A 26,265-nucleotide genomic window follows, 5' to 3' on the forward strand; every position below is an offset into this window, starting at 1 on the left:
TTAAGGACGTTGTAACCATTGTGTCTACAAGATTCAGTCTGATTATGATAATGCCAATTCTTTTACGCTCAAATATAGACCTTGTCAAGCTCAGCTACTTGTTCAAGCCCGACCTAGAAAGAAAGAAAGAGTGGCAAGACTTCTCAAAAATAGAGTTTCATCTTGAATTTCAGATATCAATTTATCATTTATCAAGACTTCAAAGGATGGCAAGAGAAGTAAGAAATATTCATGACTAATACGACCTTCACATCGGACAAACTTCTTATTTAGGTACAAGACAGATGCGAGTGGTCTAAATCAACTTATGTGTGTCATTCTCAAAAAAAAAAAAAAAAAAAATCACGCTCAAAACATGTTATGATCGACATGGCATGTGCCATAGAAATCACACTTCCAAGTTCCAAGCCAGGGGACGTGTTAGGATCGGTTATATATAATCAAATGCCTTGAAATGCAACAAGGATGTAACAAAACATGAGTGCACCTAATTGATCAGCGACAGCACAGATAATATCACTAAGAAGCACGTTAAGTTCATCAAAACATAAACTACAGGCACGAAAAACATGAAAATTTTGAAGGGAGAGAAAAAGGCATGGTAAGAGGACATTGAAGATAGAAAAGGTGGAAAAGGAAAGTAACATCAACAAGGAATTAGCCAAAGGTATTTCGCCAAATTTGATAGATTCTCCGTTTTATTCTCCAGTGTAGGTGTATCCCCGTCAGCGGCAACTAGTCTTCCAGACTGAAAATCCTGAGATACATCACAAACAGTGCAAAAGTAAAAGCACCTAGAGGATTCCAGGATGATAGTTCCCCATGTCCTAACAGATGGTATCTGCTCGATGTGTTGTTGCAGCATAGAACCACACTTGGGGTCAGTTTTCTAAAATGCATCAGTCCCACTGTAGATTCAACTATATCTGTATAATAGTGTCATTTTCAGAATATAAACCTTTTCCCAACGAAAATAACACCAAAAATTACATAACAGATATAATGAAACGATAAGAGTGAGAATAGGTAAAAGAACAACCTAAAGGTCCTAAACTACATTACAATTTTCCTTGCATAAATTCTCACACGGTAAGACTCTTCTTGAACAGTGAATAATTGTCCCAAAAAAAAAAGAACTGTGAATCCGACAATTTGCATTTTCCAAGAACATCAAATAGACACGGTCTTCCCAAATCCCAACTGATGCATTTCATTACGCAAAAGTGAATAGTAGAATAATATTTACCTCATTCCTTCGAGCTATAAGTACATAATTTCTCTGTATATAACATGCCAAAATGGCTGTAAGCAAATGACTGAACCTTAATTTAGTCTATAAAATAGTATTTCATTAAATGCCCGCGGAAAAACACGGAAGACACGCGCCCACTTCATCAAAATGCCGTCTGATACCCTGGTAAGGGCCCGGGTCATCATTAACCAGGGATATCAATTGTAAAGCCCAGAGCAGAAGCCTTCTTCCCGGGCAGTCATCATAGCCCGGGCTCCCATACAAATACCCGGGTAACCAACTACCCGGGCTACCTCGAGAATTGAACCACACTCGAGTATGATTGATACATGCCGTCTAATCTGTCAGAACAACTTGGGCTTGGAGTGTCCTATAAGTCATCAGAAGCTAGAGTATGGGCAACCGACTTGCCATACTTAGTAGGTGGCACTGGAGTCGAGGTACCTACCCCATTTCCTTCTATAAATAGTAGGTATTAATGTCATTTAAGGATTCTGAAATCTTTGAACTCTAAGCATTACATATATTTTCTCTCAAATATTGCTTGTGTTCATCTTAAATTTGCTGACTTTAGCATCGGAGTGGCTACGTCGGAGACCCCTCCGGCACCAATTCACGATTTCCTTTGATTGTTTGCAGGTGTTATCGTAGTCATTATCCTCACTCAAAATTCCTAAACATTATAAATTGTTGATCTGATCCGTTGGAGCCACTTACCCGACTCACCCATTTCAGCGTGATTACATCATTGGCGCCGTCTGTGGGAAACTTGAGTTCAAGACGTTGATATGGCTCGTACAAGAAAAACCAACCAAGATAATTCTCGCGCCCAGGATGATGGAGGGCAGACTTCAAGACAAGTTGGTGTTAATAACACTGGACCAAATCTCATTACTTTGACCCCGGAAGAGTTGCAAAAGATTGTATCCAATGCCATAAAGAAAGCTATGGCCAGGAAAGAAGCTTCTCATCATGTTACACCACCCGGGGATAGACAGGAGCATTAGCAGGAGCAGGAGCAGGAGATGAGGGAGGAGGAGCTGAGAGGAGAAGATGAGGAATCCAGCGCCGGGTCCAAATCTCCTACTGTGGCGGAAGAGTTGTTGGAATTGAGGCAGAAGATGAAGGTGCTGGAAGGACAGTTGGAGAATCGGGGCACTTCCCGGGCAGTCACCAGGGGATGCCCGTTTGCTGAGATCATTGTCCGGGAACCTCTTCCCGGGAATTTTAAATCAGCCAAAATAAAGGATTATGATGGCAACGCATACCCTGAGGAACACTTGGCCAGATTTGAGAACATGGCCATGTTGCACTGCTACACGGATAGAATCAAGTGTAAGGTGTTCCTGACAACATTGGTGGGCTCAAAGGTGGTTTGAAGGTTTGGCTCCTCAAAGTATTAGTTCTTTCAAAGACTTCCAAAAGGTGTTCTCACACCATTTCAGTAGCAGCAAAAAGTACAAAAAGACTGCTTTTAGTCTTTTCGAAGTCAAGCAGAGCCCAGAGGAGAGTTTAAGGGCTTATATCAGAAGATTCAACAGAATGGCTCTGGATGTTCCAACTTGTGCCACTGAAACAAAGATTACCGCATTCACCCAGGGCTTGAGGGAGGGTGAGTTTTTCAAATCATTGACTAAGAAGGTGCCCGGGGATTTTGAGGACTTATTATCCTGGGCAGAGAAGTATATTAACATGGAAGAGGCTCAGAAGCAGAAGAGGGAGGCTGTTAAGAAGGAAAGAGGAGACCGGGTGTCTAAGCCCGAGGAGAGGGGGCAGAAGAGGGGTAATTCGGGGCATTTTTCTCAGCACGTGCCTCTGAAGATTGCCCGGGAAAGGGAAGTGCAAGAATGCAGTAGAGACCTGGCCCCGGACTATCAATTATCATCGCCAAAGAAGAGAGGATTTTGCAATCTCCACAAAGTGTGTTATCACAATACTGTGGACTGCAAGACACTGAAGGGAGATTATGTCTTACCTTCCGCCCCGGGACCCAGTCACGACAACAAGAGATCAAGATTTCCACCATGGACATCTCGGCGCCAGGATCCAGTGCCCGGGGAGGAGGTATGAGGAATAGTCCGAGGAGAGAGCCCGGGAGAAGAGAAGAGCCCGAGCCTGAGAGAAAAAAGAATTCGCCCCCTGCCACGGGGTTGATTAAAATGATATCAGGAGGCTCCACTGATGAAGATTCCAACCGGGCGAGAAAATCAAGGAGTAAGAGGGAATGTATGGAGGTAGAGGGGACGAGGAAAAATGAGGCGATGATCAGCTTCGGCCCGGAAGATTTAAATGGGGTGAATTTACCCCATAATGATGCCCTGGTGATACAGGCCCGGGTGGCAAATTATGACATTTTGAGGGTCTTTATTGACTCGGGCAGTTCTGTAAATGTAATTTTTAAAGATGCATTTGTACTGATGGATTTGCAGGGTTTTCACCTGAAAGCTGTGGAAAGTGCCCTCTTTGGCTTTGCTGGCCATGTGGTCTACCCGGAAGGGGAAATTGTCTTGCCACTGACCCTGGGCTCGCAGGATCTCAAAAAGACATTGATGACTTCTTTCACGGTGGTATACTCCCCATCATCATATAATATCATTCTAGGGAGACCGACTTTGAATGAACTGAAGGCTATGACATCTACTGTAACGTACCGTACTTTTACTACTTCAAAATTTGCGGAAAAATTAAAAATTTTCTTAAACATAAAATTCATACAGTCGTTACTTATCATTCAACATAATAATATTTAAAATCAACATCCCATACTCAAATTTTCCAACAAAGTACTTATTCCAAATTATCTCACAACCAATATAAAAACATAATATTTTAAAGTTTTCATAAAACATAAACATAGTGGTCCTCGGGTTTAGCCTTCCGCTCAGTCCAAGCCTGCCCCTTGGTCGCCACCTCCTGTCTCCTCATCAACATACTCACCTGCATCGATCAAGTCTAGTGAGTCTAAAGACTCAACACGTATAAACTGGAATAACGAGTACTACATAATAAAATCGCATGCAACTTAAAAATAGAACATACATAACTTCAAACTTGAACTTGCATAATAAACTTGAAACTTGCATAATAAATTTAAAACTTTCATAATAACCTTAAAACTTGAACATACATACTTTGAAACTTGAACTTGAATAATAGCTTGAACTTTGCATAATAACTTTGAATTTTGCATAATGACTTTGAACATACGTACATACATACTCTGACGTGCCATCATCATAAACTTTCATAAACATACTGCATACTTGAACATACTTGAACATACGTAACTTCATCATTTTCGTAGAGGATGTTTCAAAGCAAGTGACCCTTAACATAATAAATATCTGATCAGACAAACCACAGTACTGGGCTGACAGGGACGTATCCACTGCCACATACATGAGATCCCTGTTCATAATTTAACAGGCCAGTTGATCCACGTTCATAATTTAACGCTTCACAACCACGATCTAACCCGTTCATAATTTAACGGGCGGATTGGTCCCCGTTCATAATTTAACGCTTTCCAATCCTAACTTCAAACCCGTTCATAATTTAACGGGGTGGAGAGGTCCTCGGCCACGTTCACCGACTTCCAAACCCATTTACTTTTGGTCACAAGACATTTAGCATACCTCAAAAACTTCAAATATTTTCTTTGCACGTCATACATACTTACTTAGCGCTGAGGGATTCGTTGGATGTCAATCGTGTCGTTGCTGCAACATACTAACATGAATTCATAAGCTTAACGTGTACAACTTAAACGTAAAAGTCATGCTTAATCTCAAGCTAAATAATTTCTTAGAACATTCTATAATTTCTCACCACTTGACCTTGTAAAACATTAATGTTAAATCATACCATAACACCTCAAACCAAACCTTAAGTGATAAAATATTTATCCCAAAAACTGAAGCTACACGGACCCCGTACCCAGGTCAGGCCCCGGGTCTGTGTAGGTACTGCCTCATATGTGTCATGTAAAAGAAGGAGCACGGACCCCGTCCCTAGGTCCGTGTACGGGTCCGTGTCTGTGCGTTTAAATATGTGTCGAAGAAATGAGAAGGCACGAACCCCGTGCTAACCTCCGTCGTCCGTGTCCGTCTGCCCAACGAATTATTTGATGAAAATTTTATGACATGTCTATTCTCCCGATTAACACATAATGCATCAAGATTCCACACTATGAGACCATTCTAGGACACCATAACAATGAACTAAACTTTTATAATCACCCTACAATTTATACGACCCAAAAATACTGTCATTTATATTAAAGTTTATTTCTTACGACTTCTTAATAATTCAAGCTTTTAACGACATGAATCGAAACCTCAAAAATACTCTAAACATCATTACTAACTTTCTTATATGCAGCAACGATCACCCATCGATCCCCAACAAAGCCTGCAGCATAAAAACTTCAAGAACACATTAAAATTCATAACTTTCTTGAAACACGATTTGAGCAGTCATACAAAAAACATCATAACTCACTCGTTTTTAATCCAAATAACTCGAAATTTATATCAAATCGAACGTATCGAAAAGATCTACCTTTTTGTAGTTGAAAGTTTTCTCAAAATATGTACCAAAAAATTGCAGTTTTCGAAAGAACATCAAAACAGGAATTTTCGGATCTAATTTGAGCAGTCATACTAAAAACACAATAACTCACTCGTTTTTAATCCAAATAACTCGAATTTTATATCAAATCGAACGTATCAAAAAGATCTACGTTTTTGTAGCTGAAAGTTTTCTCAAAATATGTACCAAAAATTGCAGTTTTCGAAAGAACATCAAAACAGGAATTTTCGGATCTAATTTGAGCAGTCATACTAAAAACACAATAACTCACATCGTTTTTAATCCAAATAACTCGAATTTTATATCAAATCGAACGTATCAAAAAGATCTACGTTTTTGTAGTTCAAAGTTTTCGCAAAATATGTACAGAAAAATCTCAGTTTTCGAAAGACCATCATAACACGAAATTTCAACTCCAAAAATACTTCCAAATACATTCGGTAGATTTTTCTGCTCAAACTTCTACATCATACATACATTTTTATGCTTAAAAACAACTTAATACATAATATGACATGATCGATGCAGCAAGAACAGATTATACGTGCCTTTTGATATTTAAAAATACCGTAACGACGATACCGAAGCGGAGACGATACGGAAGACGATCCGGGACTAACTTTGCTCGAATTTTTCTTGAATAACCTCAACCAAAAGATGCTGGAATATTTCAAAGGAAAAAAAAGATGGACGTGCTCTTGGAAAGACAATTTGATAAAGAAAAGTGGAGAGGAACCAAAAATAATAATGGAGAGAAGAGTTTTTAAAAACTTTCTTTTCTCCTTAGTCAAATAGGTTGAATAACATGTGTTTTGTTTTGTGTGTATATGTAATATACGTGTATATGTATGTGTAAAGGTGTGAGTGTGTGTGTGAGTCAATTTGTGTGTGCTTGCATGTTTAAATAAATCATTTAGTAAATGATCATTTTAAGGATTTTAAATTAATATAATAAAAATACTAATTAATCAATTAGTATACTAAATAAAAATGATGATTCTCTACTAAAAATAATACATCCTTAAATTAATAAACTTTAAAAGTTTAAAATTCTAAAATAACTTAATATTCAAATTAGGCTTTAAACTTCATAAATTATTTAAAAATGCATCAAGCCTAACCTAAAATAAAATACCACAATAATATTTACTAAAATCGTCCCGGTCTCCTTTCCTTGATTCCGCCTCGAATAAACATCTGAACATAAACTCAAGAAAACATTTTAACGTACATTAAATAAACATAAATAATTAAAATAATAAATTTCATAAATTAAATGAAAGTATGCATTAAAATATAAAATACATAAGGAATTTAATAATTTGCACGCACGTGGTTCATATGGACTTAAAATTTTCGGGACTTCACAATCTATCCCCCTTAATTTGAATTTCGTCCCCGAAATTCGCTAATCCTCAATAATCCAAAAGTTTAGATTCTTAATTCTAGTATTCTAAAAATCCACGCTACCGCTGCGCTACTCTGATAAATATTTAAGTCTTATGTTGTCTTACGTCTCTTCAATCCTAATTAAATTTCCTACCAAAAACCTCGTTTGCGATTCACAACTTAAAATGACTTATGGAGACTTACTTTTACTTTACTATGATCTTGACTTCTAACTTTTCTCGTTGTTCCCAGTATTAGAAATGAAGGTTCAAGCTTATCGTATTTTACTTTTCTTATACTATACTCGTAATGTTCATCGAACTAATACATTAGCATCAATGCAGTTTAGCCTAAGAAATCTTAGCACCAAAATTTTTCTGATCAACTTTTATCCACGCCAATACACTTAAAAGTTAAATCTTATCTTACCTCATAATAATATTGGCCTACAACTCTTGAATCAATTCTTTACCTTACAATACCACCGTATGTAACTTAGTTATTTACAAATACGTCCCAAATATAAAATTGTTGTCAACCTTTAATTTCGAGCAAGGAATACAACAAATATAAAAGTCTATAAGATTTTTAAACAAAATAAATTATGACATCTCATTATAATAATGAGATATGATATACATAATTATTTAAACATATCTAATATTATATACACCATATTTTTACCATAAAATTATACAAATACATACATATACCAACGGTCATAAAACGGTAACTAACGGCTAGTTTTTTTTTTTTTTTTTCTCTCTATAAATACCATCTCACAAATACATTCAATCACTCCAACTTTCTCTTCTCTTCTAAAACTTATTCTTCATCAAATTTTTTTTTTTTTCCGAAGAAAAAGAAGATGGCTTTTGCAAAGTTATTTTCAATTATTTTAGTTATTATATTTACGATTCTTGTATTTATCGGAGAATATCCTCCTCATGTTTTTTCTTTATTTTTACGATTACTTGTAATTGTTGTTTATCCATTACTTTGTATTGTAATATTCATTAATTAATAAAATGCATCGTGATTTGTCGTACCACCATGGCAAACTTTTAGATTTCTTACTAAAAAAAAAAAAAAATCTTAATATTCATTGATTGATAACTTATGTTGAACACCACTAATTCTCTTTTGTATTTATTTCACCCACAAAAATTTCCGTACTAACAAATATTTCATACATTTTAAATTCAACTTGCGCAATCCAAATAGTTTTAGATAACATAATTCCAACACACATATTTACTTATTCCCAATTTTCTTAATAACTTACAAAAAAAAAATTTCTCAAAACCAGATGTCTACTTAAATCTTTTCATACATCTATCAAGTAACCTAACCATCGATCATAGTCAACTTTCTAGAAAATAAAATTCCAACAAAAGTATAGTCCTAGCTGTTAAGATCATTGATAAAAACTTATAACACATAAATCTTAAGTTCCCAAAAATTTTGCTAACTTATTGTCTACTCTTATAACTTAGTTAATTGAGCAACTTTTACCTCAAATCGTTATCATTTTAAATTCTTAATTTGCCGCAACATTAATTCACTAGCGCCTAACTTTCGAGCCAAATATCAATTCATCTTACAACTCCCTTGATTACCATTTCTTATAATATTATAACCCAAATACTTCAATGTTCTAATGATCTCTTCGAGCTTAAATCCCCGAGATTTCTATCATTTAAACCATTCAATTCTCATTTACCGCTAAACTAGTTCTCCCAATTTCTTAAAATTGTAGCATAAATTCTTAATTTCCTAAAAAAATTTACCCAATTGTCCTAAATTTCAAGAATTCCACAATTACCCATAAGTTGTGGGCATTCTTAATTCCATCTTATAAGTTTCTCGTAACATAAAGTTCGACAATCTTAAGCTTATTAAACCCAAAATCAATTTCCATAACATGTCTTACATTTCTATTAATATTTAAAATCCCAAGTGTTCCTCAAAAGTTCGTATTTAATCCTCAAAAATTTCGGACTTTGCAATTTGGCCCTTAAAGTTCCCAAAATTTATATTTTTGGCCCTACAACTCTTTGAAATTTGCATCTTCATACCCATAAATTTTTCGACTTAACCCCATTAACCTTAAAATTCTTGAACTAATAATTTAATCTCAAAATTTGGTAAATTCGAAAATAATCCCTTAGAATATTGCTTTGCACTTAGGTCTTTAAATTTTCAATTCGTGCAATTCAATCCTTAAATCCAACTGGAAAGACATGCATCCTAAATAAATTCTACGTCTTTATATTTCTAAAGATCGTCGTAGTCCCGAACCATTAATCCTTTAATGGAGTTCTAAAAGAATCAACTCAGCTAACAACCATGAATCATCAGAAATTTCTTATAAAATCTACAAGTCCCAAAAGCATTCATCATTATCAAGTTTAACTTATGACCCACAAGTATAACATCAGTACTATTAACCAAAAATTAATATAGACAAATCATTTTCAACTTTTCCAAACGCCCAAAAATAAAATTCTTACTCATGTCCAAGTCCACCACACCAACATGCAAGAAATTAATTACTTTCTCATTTCATGTCATAACATTCATAAAAATTTTAAAGATCCAATCTCAATTCATAATGACAAGTCAGCCTGTACTCTGAAACGTATGTCATGTAAACATACAGGTAATAGAATTTAAAGCATACACATACTGAAATCATGACTTGATGTTCATTACTTAAAAGACTTTAAAACTTACAGACTTGAGGTGTGACTTCGTGAGCATCTTGCGACTGGCAGTAGGCATAACCCTTTACAAGAACATCGCTCTGATACCAACTGTAACGTACCGTACTTTTACTACTTCAAAATTTGCGGAAAAATTAAAAATTTTCTTAAACATAAAATTCATACAGTCGTTACTTATCATTCAACATAATAATATTTAAAATCAACATCCCATACTCAAATTTTCCAACAAAGTACTTATTCCAAATTATCTCACAACCAATATAAAAACATAATATTTTAAAGTTTTCATAAAACATAAACATAGTGGTCCTCGGGTTTAGCCTTCCGCTCAGTCCAAGCCTGCCCCTTGGTCGCCACCTCCTGTCTCCTCATCAACATACTCACCTGCATCGATCAAGTCTAGTGAGTCTAAAGACTCAACACGTATAAACTGGAATAACGAGTACTACATAATAAAATCGCATGCAACTTAAAAATAGAACATACATAACTTCAAACTTGAACTTGCATAATAAACTTGAAACTTGCATAATAAATTTAAAACTTTCATAATAACCTTAAAACTTGAACATACATACTTTGAAACTTGAACTTGAATAATAGCTTGAACTTTGCATAATAACTTTGAATTTTGCATAATGACTTTGAACATACGTACATACATACTCTGACGTGCCATCATCATAAACTTTCATAAACATACTGCATACTTGAACATACTTGAACATACGTAACTTCATCATTTTCGTAGAGGATGTTTCAAAGCAAGTGACCCTTAACATAATAAATATCTGATCAGACAAACCACAGTACTGGGCTGACAGGGACGTATCCACTGCCACATACATGAGATCCCTGTTCATAATTTAACAGGCCAGTTGATCCACGTTCATAATTTAACGCTTCACAACCACGATCTAACCCGTTCATAATTTAACGGGCGGATTGGTCCCCGTTCATAATTTAACGCTTTCCAATCCTAACTTCAAACCCGTTCATAATTTAACGGGGTGGAGAGGTCCTCGGCCACGTTCACCGACTTCCAAACCCATTTACTTTTGGTCACAAGACATTTAGCATACCTCAAAAACTTCAAATATTTTCTTTGCACGTCATACATACTTACTTAGCGCTGAGGGATTCGTTGGATGTCAATCGTGTCGTTGCTGCAACATACTAACATGAATTCATAAGCTTAACGTGTACAACTTAAACGTAAAAGTCATGCTTAATCTCAAGCTAAATAATTTCTTAGAACATTCTATAATTTCTCACCACTTGACCTTGTAAAACATTAATGTTAAATCATACCATAACACCTCAAACCAAACCTTAAGTGATAAAATATTTATCCCAAAAACTGAAGCTACACGGACCCCGTACCCAGGTCAGGCCCCGGGTCTGTGTAGGTACTGCCTCATATGTGTCATGTAAAAGAAGGAGCACGGACCCCGTCCCTAGGTCCGTGTACGGGTCCGTGTCTGTGCGTTTAAATATGTGTCGAAGAAATGAGAAGGCACGAACCCCGTGCTAACCTCCGTCGTCCGTGTCCGTCTGCCCAACGAATTATTTGATGAAAATTTTATGACATGTCTATTCTCCCGATTAACACATAATGCATCAAGATTCCACACTATGAGACCATTCTAGGACACCATAACAATGAACTAAACTTTTATAATCACCCTACAATTTATACGACCCAAAAATACTGTCATTTATATTAAAGTTTATTTCTTACGACTTCTTAATAATTCAAGCTTTTAACGACATGAATCGAAACCTCAAAAATACTCTAAACATCATTACTAACTTTCTTATATGCAGCAACGATCACCCATCGATCCCCAACAAAGCCTGCAGCATAAAAACTTCAAGAACACATTAAAATTCATAACTTTCTTGAAACACGATTTGAGCAGTCATACAAAAAACATCATAACTCACTCGTTTTTAATCCAAATAACTCGAAATTTATATCAAATCGAACGTATCGAAAAGATCTACCTTTTTGTAGTTGAAAGTTTTCTCAAAATATGTACCAAAAAATTGCAGTTTTCGAAAGAACATCAAAACAGGAATTTTCGGATCTAATTTGAGCAGTCATACTAAAAACACAATAACTCACTCGTTTTTAATCCAAATAACTCGAATTTTATATCAAATCGAACGTATCAAAAAGATCTACGTTTTTGTAGCTGAAAGTTTTCTCAAAATATGTACCAAAAATTGCAGTTTTCGAAAGAACATCAAAACAGGAATTTTCGGATCTAATTTGAGCAGTCATACTAAAAACACAATAACTCACTCGTTTTTAATCCAAATAACTCGAATTTTATATCAAATCGAACGTATCAAAAAGATCTACGTTTTTGTAGTTCAAAGTTTTCGCAAAATATGTACAGAAAAATCTCAGTTTTCGAAAGACCATCATAACACGAAATTTCAACTCCAAAAATACTTCCAAATACATTCGGTAGATTTTTCTGCTCAAACTTCTACATCATACATACATTTTTATGCTTAAAAACAACTTAATACATAATATGACATGATCGATGCAGCAAGAACAGATTATACGTGCCTTTTGATATTTAAAAATACCGTAACGACGATACCGAAGCGGAGACGATACGGAAGACGATCCGGGACTAACTTTGCTCGAATTTTTCTTGAATAACCTCAACCAAAAGATGCTGGAATATTTCAAAGGAAAAAAAAGATGGACGTGCTCTTGGAAAGACAATTTGATAAAGAAAAGTGGAGAGGAACCAAAAATAATAATGGAGAGAAGAGTTTTTAAAAACTTTCTTTTCTCCTTAGTCAAATAGGTTGAATAACATGTGTTTTGTTTTGTGTGTATATGTAATATACGTGTATATGTATGTGTAAAGGTGTGAGTGTGTGTGTGAGTCAATTTGTGTGTGCTTGCATGTTTAAATAAATCATTTAGTAAATGATCATTTTAAGGATTTTAAATTAATATAATAAAAATACTAATTAATCAATTAGTATACTAAATAAAAATGATGATTCTCTACTAAAAATAATACATCCTTAAATTAATAAACTTTAAAAGTTTAAAATTCTAAAATAACTTAATATTCAAATTAGGCTTTAAACTTCATAAATTATTTAAAAATGCATCAAGCCTAACCTAAAATAAAATACCACAATAATATTTACTAAAATCGTCCCGGTCTCCTTTCCTTGATTCCGCCTCGAATAAACATCTGAACATAAACTCAAGAAAACATTTTAACGTACATTAAATAAACATAAATAATTAAAATAATAAATTTCATAAATTAAATGAAAGTATGCATTAAAATATAAAATACATAAGGAATTTAATAATTTGCACGCACGTGGTTCATATGGACTTAAAATTTTCGGGACTTCACATCTACCTACCACCAGAAGATAAAGTTTCCTGTGGGAGCCCGGGTAGGAGAGGTCCAGGGGGATCAAACTTCTTCCTGGAAATGCTATGTGGAGGCAGTTCGAGCTGATCAGAGCAAAACCAAGAAGGAAGGGAAGAGAGCAAGGTTGAGTGAATTGGGAGGAAGAGCGGTGGAGGAAGGGGAAGTGCATTTTGTAGCAGAGGAGGAGCAGGAGATGGTAGAAGTCGGACCAGGCTAGCAAATCCGGGTGGCTCGGGACCTCAGTGTATCCACCCGGGTTAGTTTGATTAACTGTTTGAAATCTAATATTCATGTGTTTGCCTGGTCCCAACAGGAGTTGACAGGGATTTCCCCCTGATATCGGAGCACCAACTGAACATTCTCCCGGGATCTCACTCGGTGAAGCAAAAGAAGACACTTTGGTCCTGAAAAGGACGAAGTTATTGATGAACAAGTGAAAGAACTCCGGAAGGCCGGTCACATCAGGGAAATTCAATTCCCTACATGGTTCTCGAATGTGATATTGGTGCCCAAATCTACCCGGAAGTGGCGCATGTGTGTAGACTTCCGCGATTTTAATAAGGCCTGTCCCAAGGATCATTATCCTCTGCCCCGTATTGATCAATTGGTGGATTCCACATCGGGCTTCGAATTGCTGAGTTTCATGGACGCATACCAGGGGTATCATCAAATCCCCATGGCCAAGAGTGATCAAGATAAAGCCAGCTTCATCACCTCGGGAGGTACATTTTGTTACATTGTAATGCCTTTCGGGTTGAAGAATGCAGGGGCTACTTACCAGCGTCTGATGAACAAAGTCTTTGAGAAGCAGCTGGGCGAAATGTGGAAGTTTATGTAGATGATATTCTGGGCAAGTCCTGGGAGGTTGCGAGCTTTATTGTTGATATGGAGGAAACTTTTGCCACTCTCGTGCATTACGGGATCAAGCTTAACCCTGCCAAGTGCATCTTTGGTGTAAAGAGTGGCAAATTCTTGGGATTCATAGTGACAGATCGGGGGATCGAGGTGAATCAGGAGAAAGTCAAATCTGTGCTAAGTATGCCATCTCCCCGATCTATCAAAGAAGTGCAGAAGCTGACTGGAAGGATTGCTTCCCTTTCTCGATTTATTTCCCGGTCAGCGTTCAAGTCTTGAGGAAAGCGCAGCGATTTGGATGGGATGAGAAATGTGAACAGGCCTTCCAGGACTTGAAAGTTCATCTTGCGGAGCTCCCTGTATTGGTGAAACCAGAGCCCGGGGAAAAATTATTTGTTTATCTTTCTACTACGAAGCATGCTGTCAGCTCGGTTCTAATAAAAGAAGAAGGCTCTGATCAAAAGCCTGTCTACTATGTCAGCCATGCTTTAAGAGGCCCCGAGCTCCGTTACAGTGAAATAGAGAAGGTGGCTTTGGCCTTGATCATGACCGGCCGGAAGCTACGACCTTACTTCCTGTCACATCAAATAATTGTTCTTACAAATAGCCCTCTTGGCAGGATCATGACTCATTCAGAAGTATCCGGGCGGATGATCAAGTGGGCAGTAGAGTTGGGAGAATATGACATTGAGTACAAGCCTCAGGTTGCCATCAAAGCGCAAGCCTTATCAGATTTTTTATCAGAAATGGTTCAATCCGAGGAGGAAGAAGTATGGAGAGTATTTGTGGATGGGGCGTCTAGCCTTGCTGGATGTGGAGTAGGGGTTGTAATAATATCTCCCCCGGGAGAGAGAATTAAATTAGCACTAAGGATTGACTCCCGGGTAACTAATAATGAGGCTGTTCTTGCAGGTATCCGAGCTGCCCGGGAAGTTGGAGCTTCCCGGATTATCTTGTATTCTGATTCACAGCTCATCACTCAACAAATAAAAGGTGTTTATGAAGCCAAGGATGACAGGATGCTCAAATATTTACAGCTCATCAAAGCCCAAGAAGAAGGTTTTGCTGATTGGAGTATTGAACAAATACCCCGGGAGGAGACTGGCGAGACAGATGATCTGGCAAAAATGGCTGCTACTTTGACAAGAGTTAGCACCCGGGAGGTTCTATGTGTTTCCTGGCTTATCCTTACCACCGAGGAAGAAATATTACCCGAGCCCGAGGATTCCTGGATGGACACCCCTTATCAAGTTCATTGTAAATAATGAACTACCCAAGGACAAAGCCCGAGCTCAAAAAATTAAGAGACAGACTCCCAGGTTCGTTCTCTTAAATAATATCTTGTACAGGAGATCATTCCAAGGACCTCTTTTAAAATGTTTATCTGAGAAAGAGGTAGATTATGTCCTCCGAGAGATTCATGAAGGGTATTGTGCTGAGCACCTCGGAGGAATATCTTTGGCTCGGAAAACAATGCTTGCCGGTTTTTGGTGGCCGACTCTTAGTCAAGACTCTGCTTGAGTGGTCCGAGCTTGTGAGGGCTGTCAACATCATTCAAATTTTCATCACAGACCGGCCACTCATGAAGCCCATTTGGGCATCTTGCCCTTTTGATCAATGGGGCATGGATATTGTAGGTCCTTCCTCGATTGTCCGGGCTCAGAAAAAATTCTTGTTAGTAGCTGTTGATTACTTTTTCAAGTGGGTAGAAGCTGAGCCCTTGGCAAAAATCACTGAACAAGAGGTATTGAAATTTCTATGGAAGAATATTGTATGCCGGTTTGGAGTGCCTAGAAGACTGATCTCGGACAATGGGAGACAGTTTCAAGGCAAAGGAATTACGTCATGGTGCAAGGAAATGAAGATCACTCAATCTTTTACCTCTGTTGCATATCCTCAAGCTAATGGCCAGACATAAGTTGTCAATAGAATTATTGTACAAGCATTGAAGACAAGGCTACAAGGCAAATGAAACGATTGGGTGGAAGAATTACCGAGTGTTCTTTGGGCTTACAGAACTACTCCCCGGGCACCTACTCAAGAAACTCCTTTCAATCTGGTATATGGTTCTGAAGCAGTCCTCCCAGTTGAGATCGGGCAAACCTCTTCTCGGGTAGAATCTTACCCGGACAACAATGATCAGGCCCGGGCTATGGAGTTGGATCTGGTGGAAAAAAAAAGAGATCGAGCTTTCATTCGAATGGAAGCATATCGAAGCTGGGTCATGAAGTCATATAACAAAAAGGTCCGGATCCGAGATTTACAAATGGGGGATCTAGTCATGAAGAAGGTCAACCCTGCTGGGGATGTTGGGAAGTTGGAAGCACGGTGGGAAGGACCTTATAAGATCACCCGGAAAGTCAGCTCGGGATCCTTTTATTTAGAAGATGCTCAAGGACATCCCCTCAAAAGGCCTTGGAATGTTATTAATTTAAAGAAATACTATTCATGACAGATGTAATTATTTGATGGACGAAATAAATGAAAGATATATTTTCTCAGAGAGTGTTATGAATGTTTCTGTTATCATATCCCGGGAGTTACTAGGCCTCGGTTATTAAAAGCATAGGGCACTACACCCTAAGCTCGGGGCACCACACCTCGACCATTCCCAAGTCTCGGGACATGCTCCCCGGCCCAAGGCTCCACACCTTGGTTATTTATAAGCCCAGGGCACTACACCCTGGCTCGGGGCACCACACCTCGACCATTCCCAAGTCTCGGGACATGCTCCCCGGCCCAAGGCTCCGCACCTTGGTTATTTATAAGCCCAGGGCACTACACCCTGGCTCGGGGCACCACACCTCGACCATTCCCAAGTCCCGGGACACGCTCTCCGGCCCAAGGCTCCGTACCTTGGTTCTTAAAAGCCGGCCCAAGGCTCCGCACCTTGGTTATTTATAAGCCCATGGCACTACACCCTGGCTCGGGGAACCACACCTCGACCATTCTCAAGTCCCGGGACATGCTCCCCGGCCCAAGGCTCCGCACCTTGGTTATTTATAAGCCCAGGGCACTACACCCTGGCTCGGGGCACCACACCTCGACCATTCCCAAGTCCCGGGACACGCTCCCCGGCCCAAGGCTCCGTACCTTGGTTATTTATAAGCCCATGGCACTACACCCTGGCTCGGGGCACCACACCTCGACCATTCCCAAGTCCCGGGACATGCTCCCCGGCCCAAGGCTCCGTACCTTGGTTCTTACAAGTCCAGGGCACTACACCCTAGCTCGGGGAACCCGAGAAATACCCCTTTGAAGTTCAGATTTAAATCTCTACATCTCAAGTGTCGGTTAAAGTATGGGGTTATTTATTTATCATATGGACCGGGACCCCGGGTATTGGTTTAGGAGTTACCGGTTTCTCACACTTAGAAAGTTTCATGAGTTATTATGTTACCCGGGTTGTGGAAAAATTTGTCAAAAACAATGTTAAAAAGGCAAGCAATGGAAAGAAATAACATTTCATTATAAAGCACGGAGGCAAGAACTACAAAGGGAAAAGTACAGAGTAAATAACAATCCTATTCTAAGTCTGCTGCGCTGATGGTTCCCCGGCCTCCTCGGGAGTCTTCTCAGCCTCTTTCTCGGCAGCATCATCCTTGGGAAGGGAATCAATGGCCCTGTCAATATCAGGAAAGCCCTCCCTACCTGCTGGAATAAGACCTGCTTCCTCAAACTGCTCCTGGCACTTCTCAAAGCCAAATGTGAAGTATTTATACGCCCTATCTTCAACAGCTACTTGGAATTCCGCCGATTGAAGGAAAACAGTCCTCCATTCCTCATGGGTCAGCAGTAGGAGTCTGAGCTTATCCTCAGCAATCTCAGCCCGATGTTGCTGAGCACTGGCCTCATCCTCGAGATAGCTAATCCGGGATGCCAGAAACGCAGTTCGCCTCTGAGAAGCCTCCTCCCGGGCTATGCTGTCATCTCGGGCAAGCTGAGCCGAGGCCAGTTGCTGGTTAGCCGCTTCCAGGGAAGCTTGGAGGCCGTCAGTTTTCTCTTCATGAAGTTTCTGAACCCGGACAATCTCTCCTTGAAGATGGTCATGAATATCCTGAGCTGTCCGGGCTTGCTGACCTTTCTTTGTGGCCACCGCTGCCACCTCTTCAAAGGCCGAAACTAAAGAGGGAGAAAGGGAAGAAGATAAAAGCATGAAGCTTACAGACAAAAGACGGTTGGATCCCTCCAAAAACTTCACACTGGCAGAAGTAGTCTTCAAGATTGCCATCTCAGCAGGGCTGAGTATCTTCTTGAGGCGCTTAACACCAGTGGCAGTAGCTCCCTCAAAGAAGATATTAGCCTGGGAGAGCTGATCGGTTGAAGGGGGCTCTTGGCCGGGTTCTTCATTGGACTGGGGGAAGAGGAGGAGATGGAGCAGATTGGGAGGTGCCCTGGTCACCCTCGGGGAGGTCTTCAAGAATGACCAGCTCGGGTTCCGCAGTAGCTTTTCGTTTCCTCTAATTGAGAGGAATGAAATCTTAGATTCCTCCAAAGTTTCAGTCATCGCCCGGGAAGTGTTATCCCTGAGGGGTGTCTTCCCGGGAAGCTTCAGCTCTTCGGGCTGCCGCCTCTGCAGCCCGTTGCTTCTCTTCTTCAGCAGCTGCTCGGCGAGCTGCCATTTCCTTTTCTCGGGCTGCCTTCTCAGCTGCTCGCCTTTTAGCAAAAGCTGCCTGCATCTCGGAGTTATCTGCATAAAGAAGTGACAGGGTTATAGCAAATTAAACAAGCAAGATAAGAGAATAAGGAAACAAAGTAGAGAAAGGATGTACCGGGTTGAGAGCCCGAGCCAGCCACCTCGTCAATTACACGGTCCACGGGATCCTCTGCCCGGGAACTCAACCCGTAGGCCACTAAGTTCTCTTCTGAGATAAGGGTGGAAGAAGAGTACTTACGCCCCTCCACCAGGGTTTGACTCACGAGGAAAGGCTCCTCGAATTTGTAGGATTGGGGAAGGGAAGGTTGTTGGGGAAGGGAAGGGAGAAACCCGGTCAGACAGGGTAGAGGACCCGGGAGTTGGATATAGAAAAAATTTCCTTTCCACCCCTTTTGAGAGGAAGAGATGTCATCGAGAAATCGGGCGTTTAGCCGGGATTTCAGGGAAAATGCATTATCCCCAAGCCGACAAGAAAAGTAATAATGAAGGATGAGGAGGGTGACGAGAAGATTATTCATCTTAAAAAGGACATAGGCCGAGGCTATAATCCTGAAAGAATTGGGATGAAGTTGATTGACAGGAACGCCAAAAAACTTAGCAACATCGATATAAAAAGGATGAACGGGAAATCGAAGACCATTCCTAATCTGGTCCCGAAAGAAAGTTGTGTACCTGGGAGGAGGGTTATTGGCTCTATCAGAAGGCCCGGGTATCAAGATAGAAAAAATGGAAGGAATATTTCCCAAAGCTCGGAGTTCCTCGTCTGCCCCCGAGCACAAGGTGCTGCTCATAGAGGAGAACCAAGGAGTGCCCGAGATCTCGATTGCTCGAGGACTCGTGACCCGGGCTTTACCCTTACCCTTGCTCTTGGCAAGAGCTAGGGCCCGGGAGTGGCTAGAAGAGGAAGGTTTAGAAGAAAAAGGTTTAGTTTGACGGGCCACTGGTTTTTAGAAGGCTGGGTAATGGAACGGCGAGGGGGAGATGAGGAAGAATCGGAGCGAAGTGCGGAGGACTCAGCACTAGGTGAGCCTCGCACATTCGCTCCTGAGGTAGAAGAAATTTAATGAGACATCTTAAAGAAGAAAAACTTACAAATTTGTAGGGTAAAGTACGGTGGAAGATCGTCGGAGCTTGAATGCTTTGCACAAAGGAGCGTCGAGAAGGAATTTTGCAAGAGCTTCGCAGGAGATTTGAATTTGAAAGTGATTTTTGTAAAATAGGGCAGCCAATACTTATAGAAGGAGGGAGTTGATCTGCGCCGTTGATTTGAATCAAATCGGATGGTTGAGCTGAACTTTGGAAATTGTGCGGGTATACAAAGGGACACACGCAATTATTAAAGTGTCAAGACTTATCGGCTCCTCGGAATGCGAAACGTTCCTGACCGTTGGAATGGAAGGGCACACGTCATTATGACACCACATCAATTGCCCGAGAATACAAAACAGCACTTTATTCTAAGCCCGGGAGATATGAGGCCCCGACGCTTTATTCTAAGCCCGGGAGATATGAGGCCCCGACACTTTATTCTAAGCTCGGGAGATATGAGGCCCCGGCATTTTATTTTAAACTCGGGGGATATTAAGTCCTGGCATTTTAGTTTGTCATTTATCAGTTATTGTCAGTTAGTCTTATGTCAGTTATTTTATTCAGTTCATGATATATATACCAACTGATAAAATTAAATTCTTGCAGCAAAGTAAAAAACAAAGATAAACTAGAGAAACGTTTTATTCATTAAAAGTAATAAGCAAAGAGTACATTGAAATATTCTTCCTCAACGGCATCCCTCAATTTGTTTAACCAACTGGTTAAAACTCCGGTGGAAGCATTGACAAAACTATCTGAATCTGCTATATTCTTCAGGATCCTCCTCTCCTTTTTAAGCATCAGTATGTAGACACCTTCGTGTATGAAGATGTCCACACTATCTGCAATGTGGAGGCTCCGGCGATATTTCTTCATGAGAGCCACCTGCTCAGGAGTGGGAGTTCCCTCTACATACTGAGAAGATTCAAGCTCATACAGCTCTTCCCAGAATGAAGCACTTTGTGGAAGACTTCATCCTCCAGTTCAGTCTTTCGTTTCTCCAGAGCTGTTTCCATGAACCCTTCCGCCATATCAGGAGTCTTCAAACTACTTGAACCTGCCATTATACTTCTCGGATAATAATTTGCTAATATGATTGAGAAATAGGTGGGTTACTATGTATAGGCGATGGGAATCGATCTCGGTCGTTGACTTAAACACACGTGGACGATCAGGATGCGCCTCGGAAATTGTAACGGGTGTGTGAAGGGACGTGTACGCATATCAATGTGTCAGACTTATCTGATTCTCGGAATACGGAACGATTTTTCGGCGGGAAGTTAATGTTAAGCGCATGCGTCATAATGATACCCTACGGATTTCCCGAGAATACTAAATGACACAATACCGAAAGCCCGGGAGATGTGAGGCCCCGCATCTCATCCTCAACTCGGGTTGTATCAGACCCCGGTATCCCATTTCATCTATGAAATATTTGAAGACCCGATGCTCTTATTCGCTCTGAATTATATTTCAACAAAATAACAAGTATGACTGATCGGGACAGCGAGTCAAGCTCTAGCCCGACTATTTTAGGGATGGGTGGTGATACCCCGGTAAGGGCCCGGGTCATCATTAACCCGGGATATCAATTGTAAAGCCCAGAGCAGAAGCCTTCTTCCCGGGCAGTCATCATTGCCCGGGCTCCCATACAAATACCCGGGTAACCAACTACCCGGGCTACCTCGAGAATTGAACCACACTCGAGTATGCTTGATACAGGCCGTCTAATCTGTCAGAACAACTTGGGCTTGGAGTGTCCTATAAGTCATCAGAAGCTAGAGTATGGGCAACCGACTTGCCATACTTAGTAGGTGGCACTGGAGTCGAGGTACCTACCCCATTTCCTACTATAAATAGCAGGTATTAATGTCATTTAAGGATTCTAAAATCTTTGAACTCTAAGCATTACATATATTTTCTCTCAAATATTGCTTGTGTTCATCTTAAACTTGCTGACTTTAGCATCGGAGTGGCTACGTCGGACACCCCTCCGGCGCCCATTCACGAGTTCCTTTGATTGTTTGCAGATGTTATCGTAGCCATTATCGTCACTCAAAATTACCTAAACATTATAAATTGTTGATCTGATCCGTTGGAGCCACTTACCCGGCTCACCCATTTCAGCGTGATTACATCACCGTCCAATGCCAATGGGCCCATGAATCTGCCTAGTGATACTGTATCCAAAGTCAAATTAAGTGGTTTGGAGGTTAGTTCACAGGAAATCAATCGATTCGCACCTCGTATCTACGAACAAAATCTCAGCAGCAAATTTCTGCCCTGCTTGGTGCAGCGAGTGCTTGTAAGCCGACCTGAATGATCATCATACATCAACACCACTGATATGCACACATTTTTTTTCATTTCTGTAAACAAGATCAATGGCCATGCATTCGGTTTTATTTTATAAACAAGGTATCTCACCCTCGGTCATATGCGACACAACAAAAGGTCCTTTTACTTAATCTTGGAGGCGCTGTTGAATCTTAAGTTAGCAAACTTTAATATCTACAGAGCAACAGAGAGCCACAAAGCCAGGAACTTTCTGCAGTAGAAGGCTAGATCAAGGGTGTTAGTGAACCGTTTTCTTGCATTCAAACAACCGTTAAAACTCCCTTGCTATTGTGTTAAGAATTGATTTACTTTTACATATTTAACGCCGACTCCAACTATCCCGGTGTATAGGCGGTGATAGCTCTTTTTCTAAATCTCAACGAACTTCATTTAGTCTCCTAATCAGGTCTACGATCAAAACTTTGTTACTCGTGTAAACTGCACTAGAAATTCACATGAAATTTGCGTCGAAATTGGATCGCCGGACAGCAATGTGGTGTCACGGCCTTGTGCTTCCATGAAGATGGTAGCTGATTTTTTAATGGAGGGTGAGAGAGTTTTTGTGCTGTCAAATTTTTTATGGGCAAAAATTATGTTATTTCATATAACTCAATATTTATAAGTTTTAATTGCTGATCTAATCAGGACTTTTATTGAATCAGGATTATTCAAAAACTTTAATGTATGTATATCCCAATCTTGAAATATCATGTATCGTTAAATTATGATCAACTTTTGATAATACAATATGCATACACATATATACATATCCATCGGTAATACACGCACGTGTGTCGGTGTGTGTGTGTGTGTATATATATATTTATTTATTGATGTTTTAAATTAAATAACTTTTTATTTAATTACTCAATTTTTTTAATTAATTAATCTATTTTAGACTCTTTTAGAATGTTCAATGTGAATTTTGCATTTAACATCCACTACTATTAATTTGCTATTTAATAAGTAAATTTTAAATTTACTAAATAAATAATTGTGTACTCGTTATAACCCCAATCGATATTTAGATAGCGACAATATATTGAGGATAGAAACCGCGCTCACACAATAAAAAATGAAAATTTCTAAGGATAATTTTCCACCAAGACATTTTTTACAATAGGTCAGTTTTGTGAACTTTTTTACTACTACAGACATTTACACTCTCATCACTTAATTAGTAGTTAAGCTAACTTTCACAACTTTCATTATATGAAATCAACTTATAAACTTCTTTATAAATATTATGTTTTATTTCCATCAAACTACAGTAGCCAAATTCAACCTTGAATTTGACTATCTCTACGGAAATACATAATTAATTGGTTGTGTGACTCTTAATTGTTTAGGAATACAGCTAGTCGTGAGTTCACAATTTCATGTGATTCAAAATAATATTTATTCTTATTTGGGTTTATTTTAATTACTCATTCTTTTATTCAACACCTTGATCAAGAACGTCAAAACTTAAGTCTAGTTGCACCCATTAGATCATGCAAGAACCTTGAGTTATGGTTAACGTTAGTATGGTACCTTCAACTCATATATTCCAATCAAATCTACCACCACTGGTATATCGAGAGTAGCAAATGAATTCTATAACGATGTAATGTATCTATGAGTAATACCGGTGAAATGATATGTGCAACTGAGGAAACTCCTTGCAAAACGCATATGTCTTACTCCGACCAGAGATTCCTTACATTATTAATTCATCAAATCATGTAGGATATCTCCTCTCATAGGTAAGCTGTGAATCTCCGACTACAATGCAATGACTCCAACGCATTTTGAAACTACACCTAACTTCACCACGTGATGACCTTCAATAGAGTTGGTAAATGGATCAGAATGCATGCTAATACGTAGAGTCTCCACATTGTCTCGAGTCAAATGACTAACGGTGTAACCATAACCACGAACAATTCCACTCGATGATAACCACCAGGAAAATCGAGGGAGAGTTGTTCAGTGCTTCATAAAATGATAACTCATCTGTATGAATGGACATCTCCATGCACTTACCGATAAAACATGTCGTTTATGGCACAAATACTAGTATCAAGCTCAAGCGATATTTAAACAGTTGAATCGACTAATAATCAGTGTAAAATATACAGTACGGTTCCTAATGCTTTTCATGATCTTATGTTGAGAGTCAGACCTCGTGATATCTATTATATATTCAAGAACTTTACTTATACAACTTGCATGGATATTCAGATAAAATAAATGATAAAACTAGATAAAAATATTATTAAAATAAAGATTATTTTTCATAAGAATCTACAAAACCTGAACTACAAATTGACTCTCTTGACACTTACTCTAACATCCGAAACATAAAGTTTCTTTGATCATTTGAGGCTATACCATGCTCCAAGCGCAAGAATATAAGCTTAAGATTCCACCGTGTACAGTACAGTAAAAAAAAAGTGTTGGTAACAAAATTTAACCTCTCGGCATCAAGGAAGGTAGCATTCATGGAACTAAAATCCAGCTCTGGTTCACATTATTGGCTCCTAAAATTGGAAATAATGAAGAAGATATACATAATTGCATAGAAATAGTCATTATTTCGATTCCAAGGCAAACGCCATATCATACTACACCTTTTTCTCCAAACATATTCCACTCAGTTTCACCCAATCATCATGATCAAAACCGAAAAAAGAAGGGGGAAAAAGGAGAAACATAAATTATAACAAAGGGGAGTGTCAGCAATATTATTACTCCTTGGCCATCTTTCAAATTTTCTTTTTGATCAATCAATCAATCAAACCTGTTTTCTGAAACACCGCATTTCGAACGCGGCGCAGGTCCCTTCCCTTAAGCGTCCTCCCCACGCCTTCGAAAACCGAGAAAGTCACGTGCGATCGCGCCACGATCAAGTGAGGCGGCACCATTTTCTCATCTTCCTCTTCCTCCTCCTCCTCCACCTCATCTAACCTCTTCAGATCACCATCACCGTCATTAATTTCATTTAAGTTGTCGCTAAACTTGTTCGGCCAGACAGGGATGCTAACCGGAGCCGAGTGGTGGAATTTCACCTGAACATTATCCGACCTCGGCAACGCCGGGATTATCTTCGATTGACTGCCGACAAGGCGGCGATGGTCATCGCCCAGGACGGCGGAAATACCAGATTGAGGTGTACCAAAGTGATTGTGGCGGCGTCGATCGTGCATGAACGGTGGACAAGGGGAGGTGGAATCGGAGAAGGAAATTGAATCGGGCGACGGGAGGAAGGACCAAACGACGTCACTTTCGAAGAGCTCGAGCGGAGGAAAGGCCGAACGAGGCCGATGGAGGAAGTCGCCGGTCGTGTGGGTGGTGCTGGGAATCAACCCCACCATGGCTTCCCCCACCGATATATATAGAAATATTAATATTATTATATTAGACGACATGACATATATATAGGAGGGGAAGCACTGCAGGGGGGACAGGTGGAGGCGGTGAGCTAATGCCTCGTTGGAAGATACCCATCACCAACACCACACGACTCACATAACACTAGCCACTTTTCCTTCCATACACGTCAGTCACTTAAAGTTTAGTCTATTGATCATATTTTTATAAAAATAGTCGAATTTATTATAATTGATCAAATATTCATTGACTCGGAAATTTTCTCAAATACAATATTTCTATTTTTTTTGTTCGAATTTGTTATAATTGAATCTCACATGGTATCTGAGATCTCATTTGAAACATAAAATCTTACTACAGTATAGATTATGAGTCATCAGATTTCACATTCTAGATGTTCAATTTATTATTATTATTTTAAGTTGTAAGGTTATTTGTAGTTTTCTTAGTATAAAATCTCACATTTTTATTTTAACTTAATGTTTATGAACACTTATAAAATGAATGGATTGAATTAGTTACCATAGAACTATTACTCATGTTACTTTTCACATAATTGTTACACTATTT

General features: G+C 39.2%; 1 protein-coding gene across 4 annotated transcripts; it reads right to left on the minus strand.

The window, feature by feature from the left end:
• Nucleotides 1-87: 87 nt before the first annotated feature.
• Nucleotides 88-25,789, minus strand: LOC142540457 (uncharacterized). Of its 4 annotated transcripts, XM_075646637.1 has the most exons (3): nucleotides 25,106-25,781; nucleotides 24,780-24,845; nucleotides 10,128-10,344 (listed from the first exon to the last, which is right to left on the minus strand). In XM_075646637.1, the coding sequence occupies exons 1-2, from the start codon at nucleotides 25,731-25,733 to the stop codon at nucleotides 24,805-24,807; spliced, it is 669 nt and encodes a 222-aa protein (XP_075502752.1). In that variant the 5' UTR covers nucleotides 25,734-25,781; the 3' UTR covers nucleotides 10,128-10,344; nucleotides 24,780-24,804. The 4 variants fall into 4 exon arrangements, with proteins under 4 accessions (XP_075502761.1, XP_075502735.1, XP_075502752.1 ...); XM_075646646.1 differs by lacking the exons at nucleotides 10,128-10,344; nucleotides 24,780-24,845 and adding an exon at nucleotides 88-113 and having other exon boundaries at nucleotides 25,106-25,779; XM_075646620.1 differs by lacking the exons at nucleotides 10,128-10,344; nucleotides 24,780-24,845 and adding an exon at nucleotides 176-926 and having other exon boundaries at nucleotides 25,106-25,789.
• Nucleotides 25,790-26,265: the final 476 nt, after the last annotated feature.

The sequence above is a fragment of the Primulina tabacum genome, chromosome 1, assembly GCF_025594145.1.
Source record: "Primulina tabacum isolate GXHZ01 chromosome 1, ASM2559414v2, whole genome shotgun sequence".
Taxonomy (NCBI): Eukaryota; Viridiplantae; Streptophyta; class Magnoliopsida; order Lamiales; family Gesneriaceae; genus Primulina; species Primulina tabacum.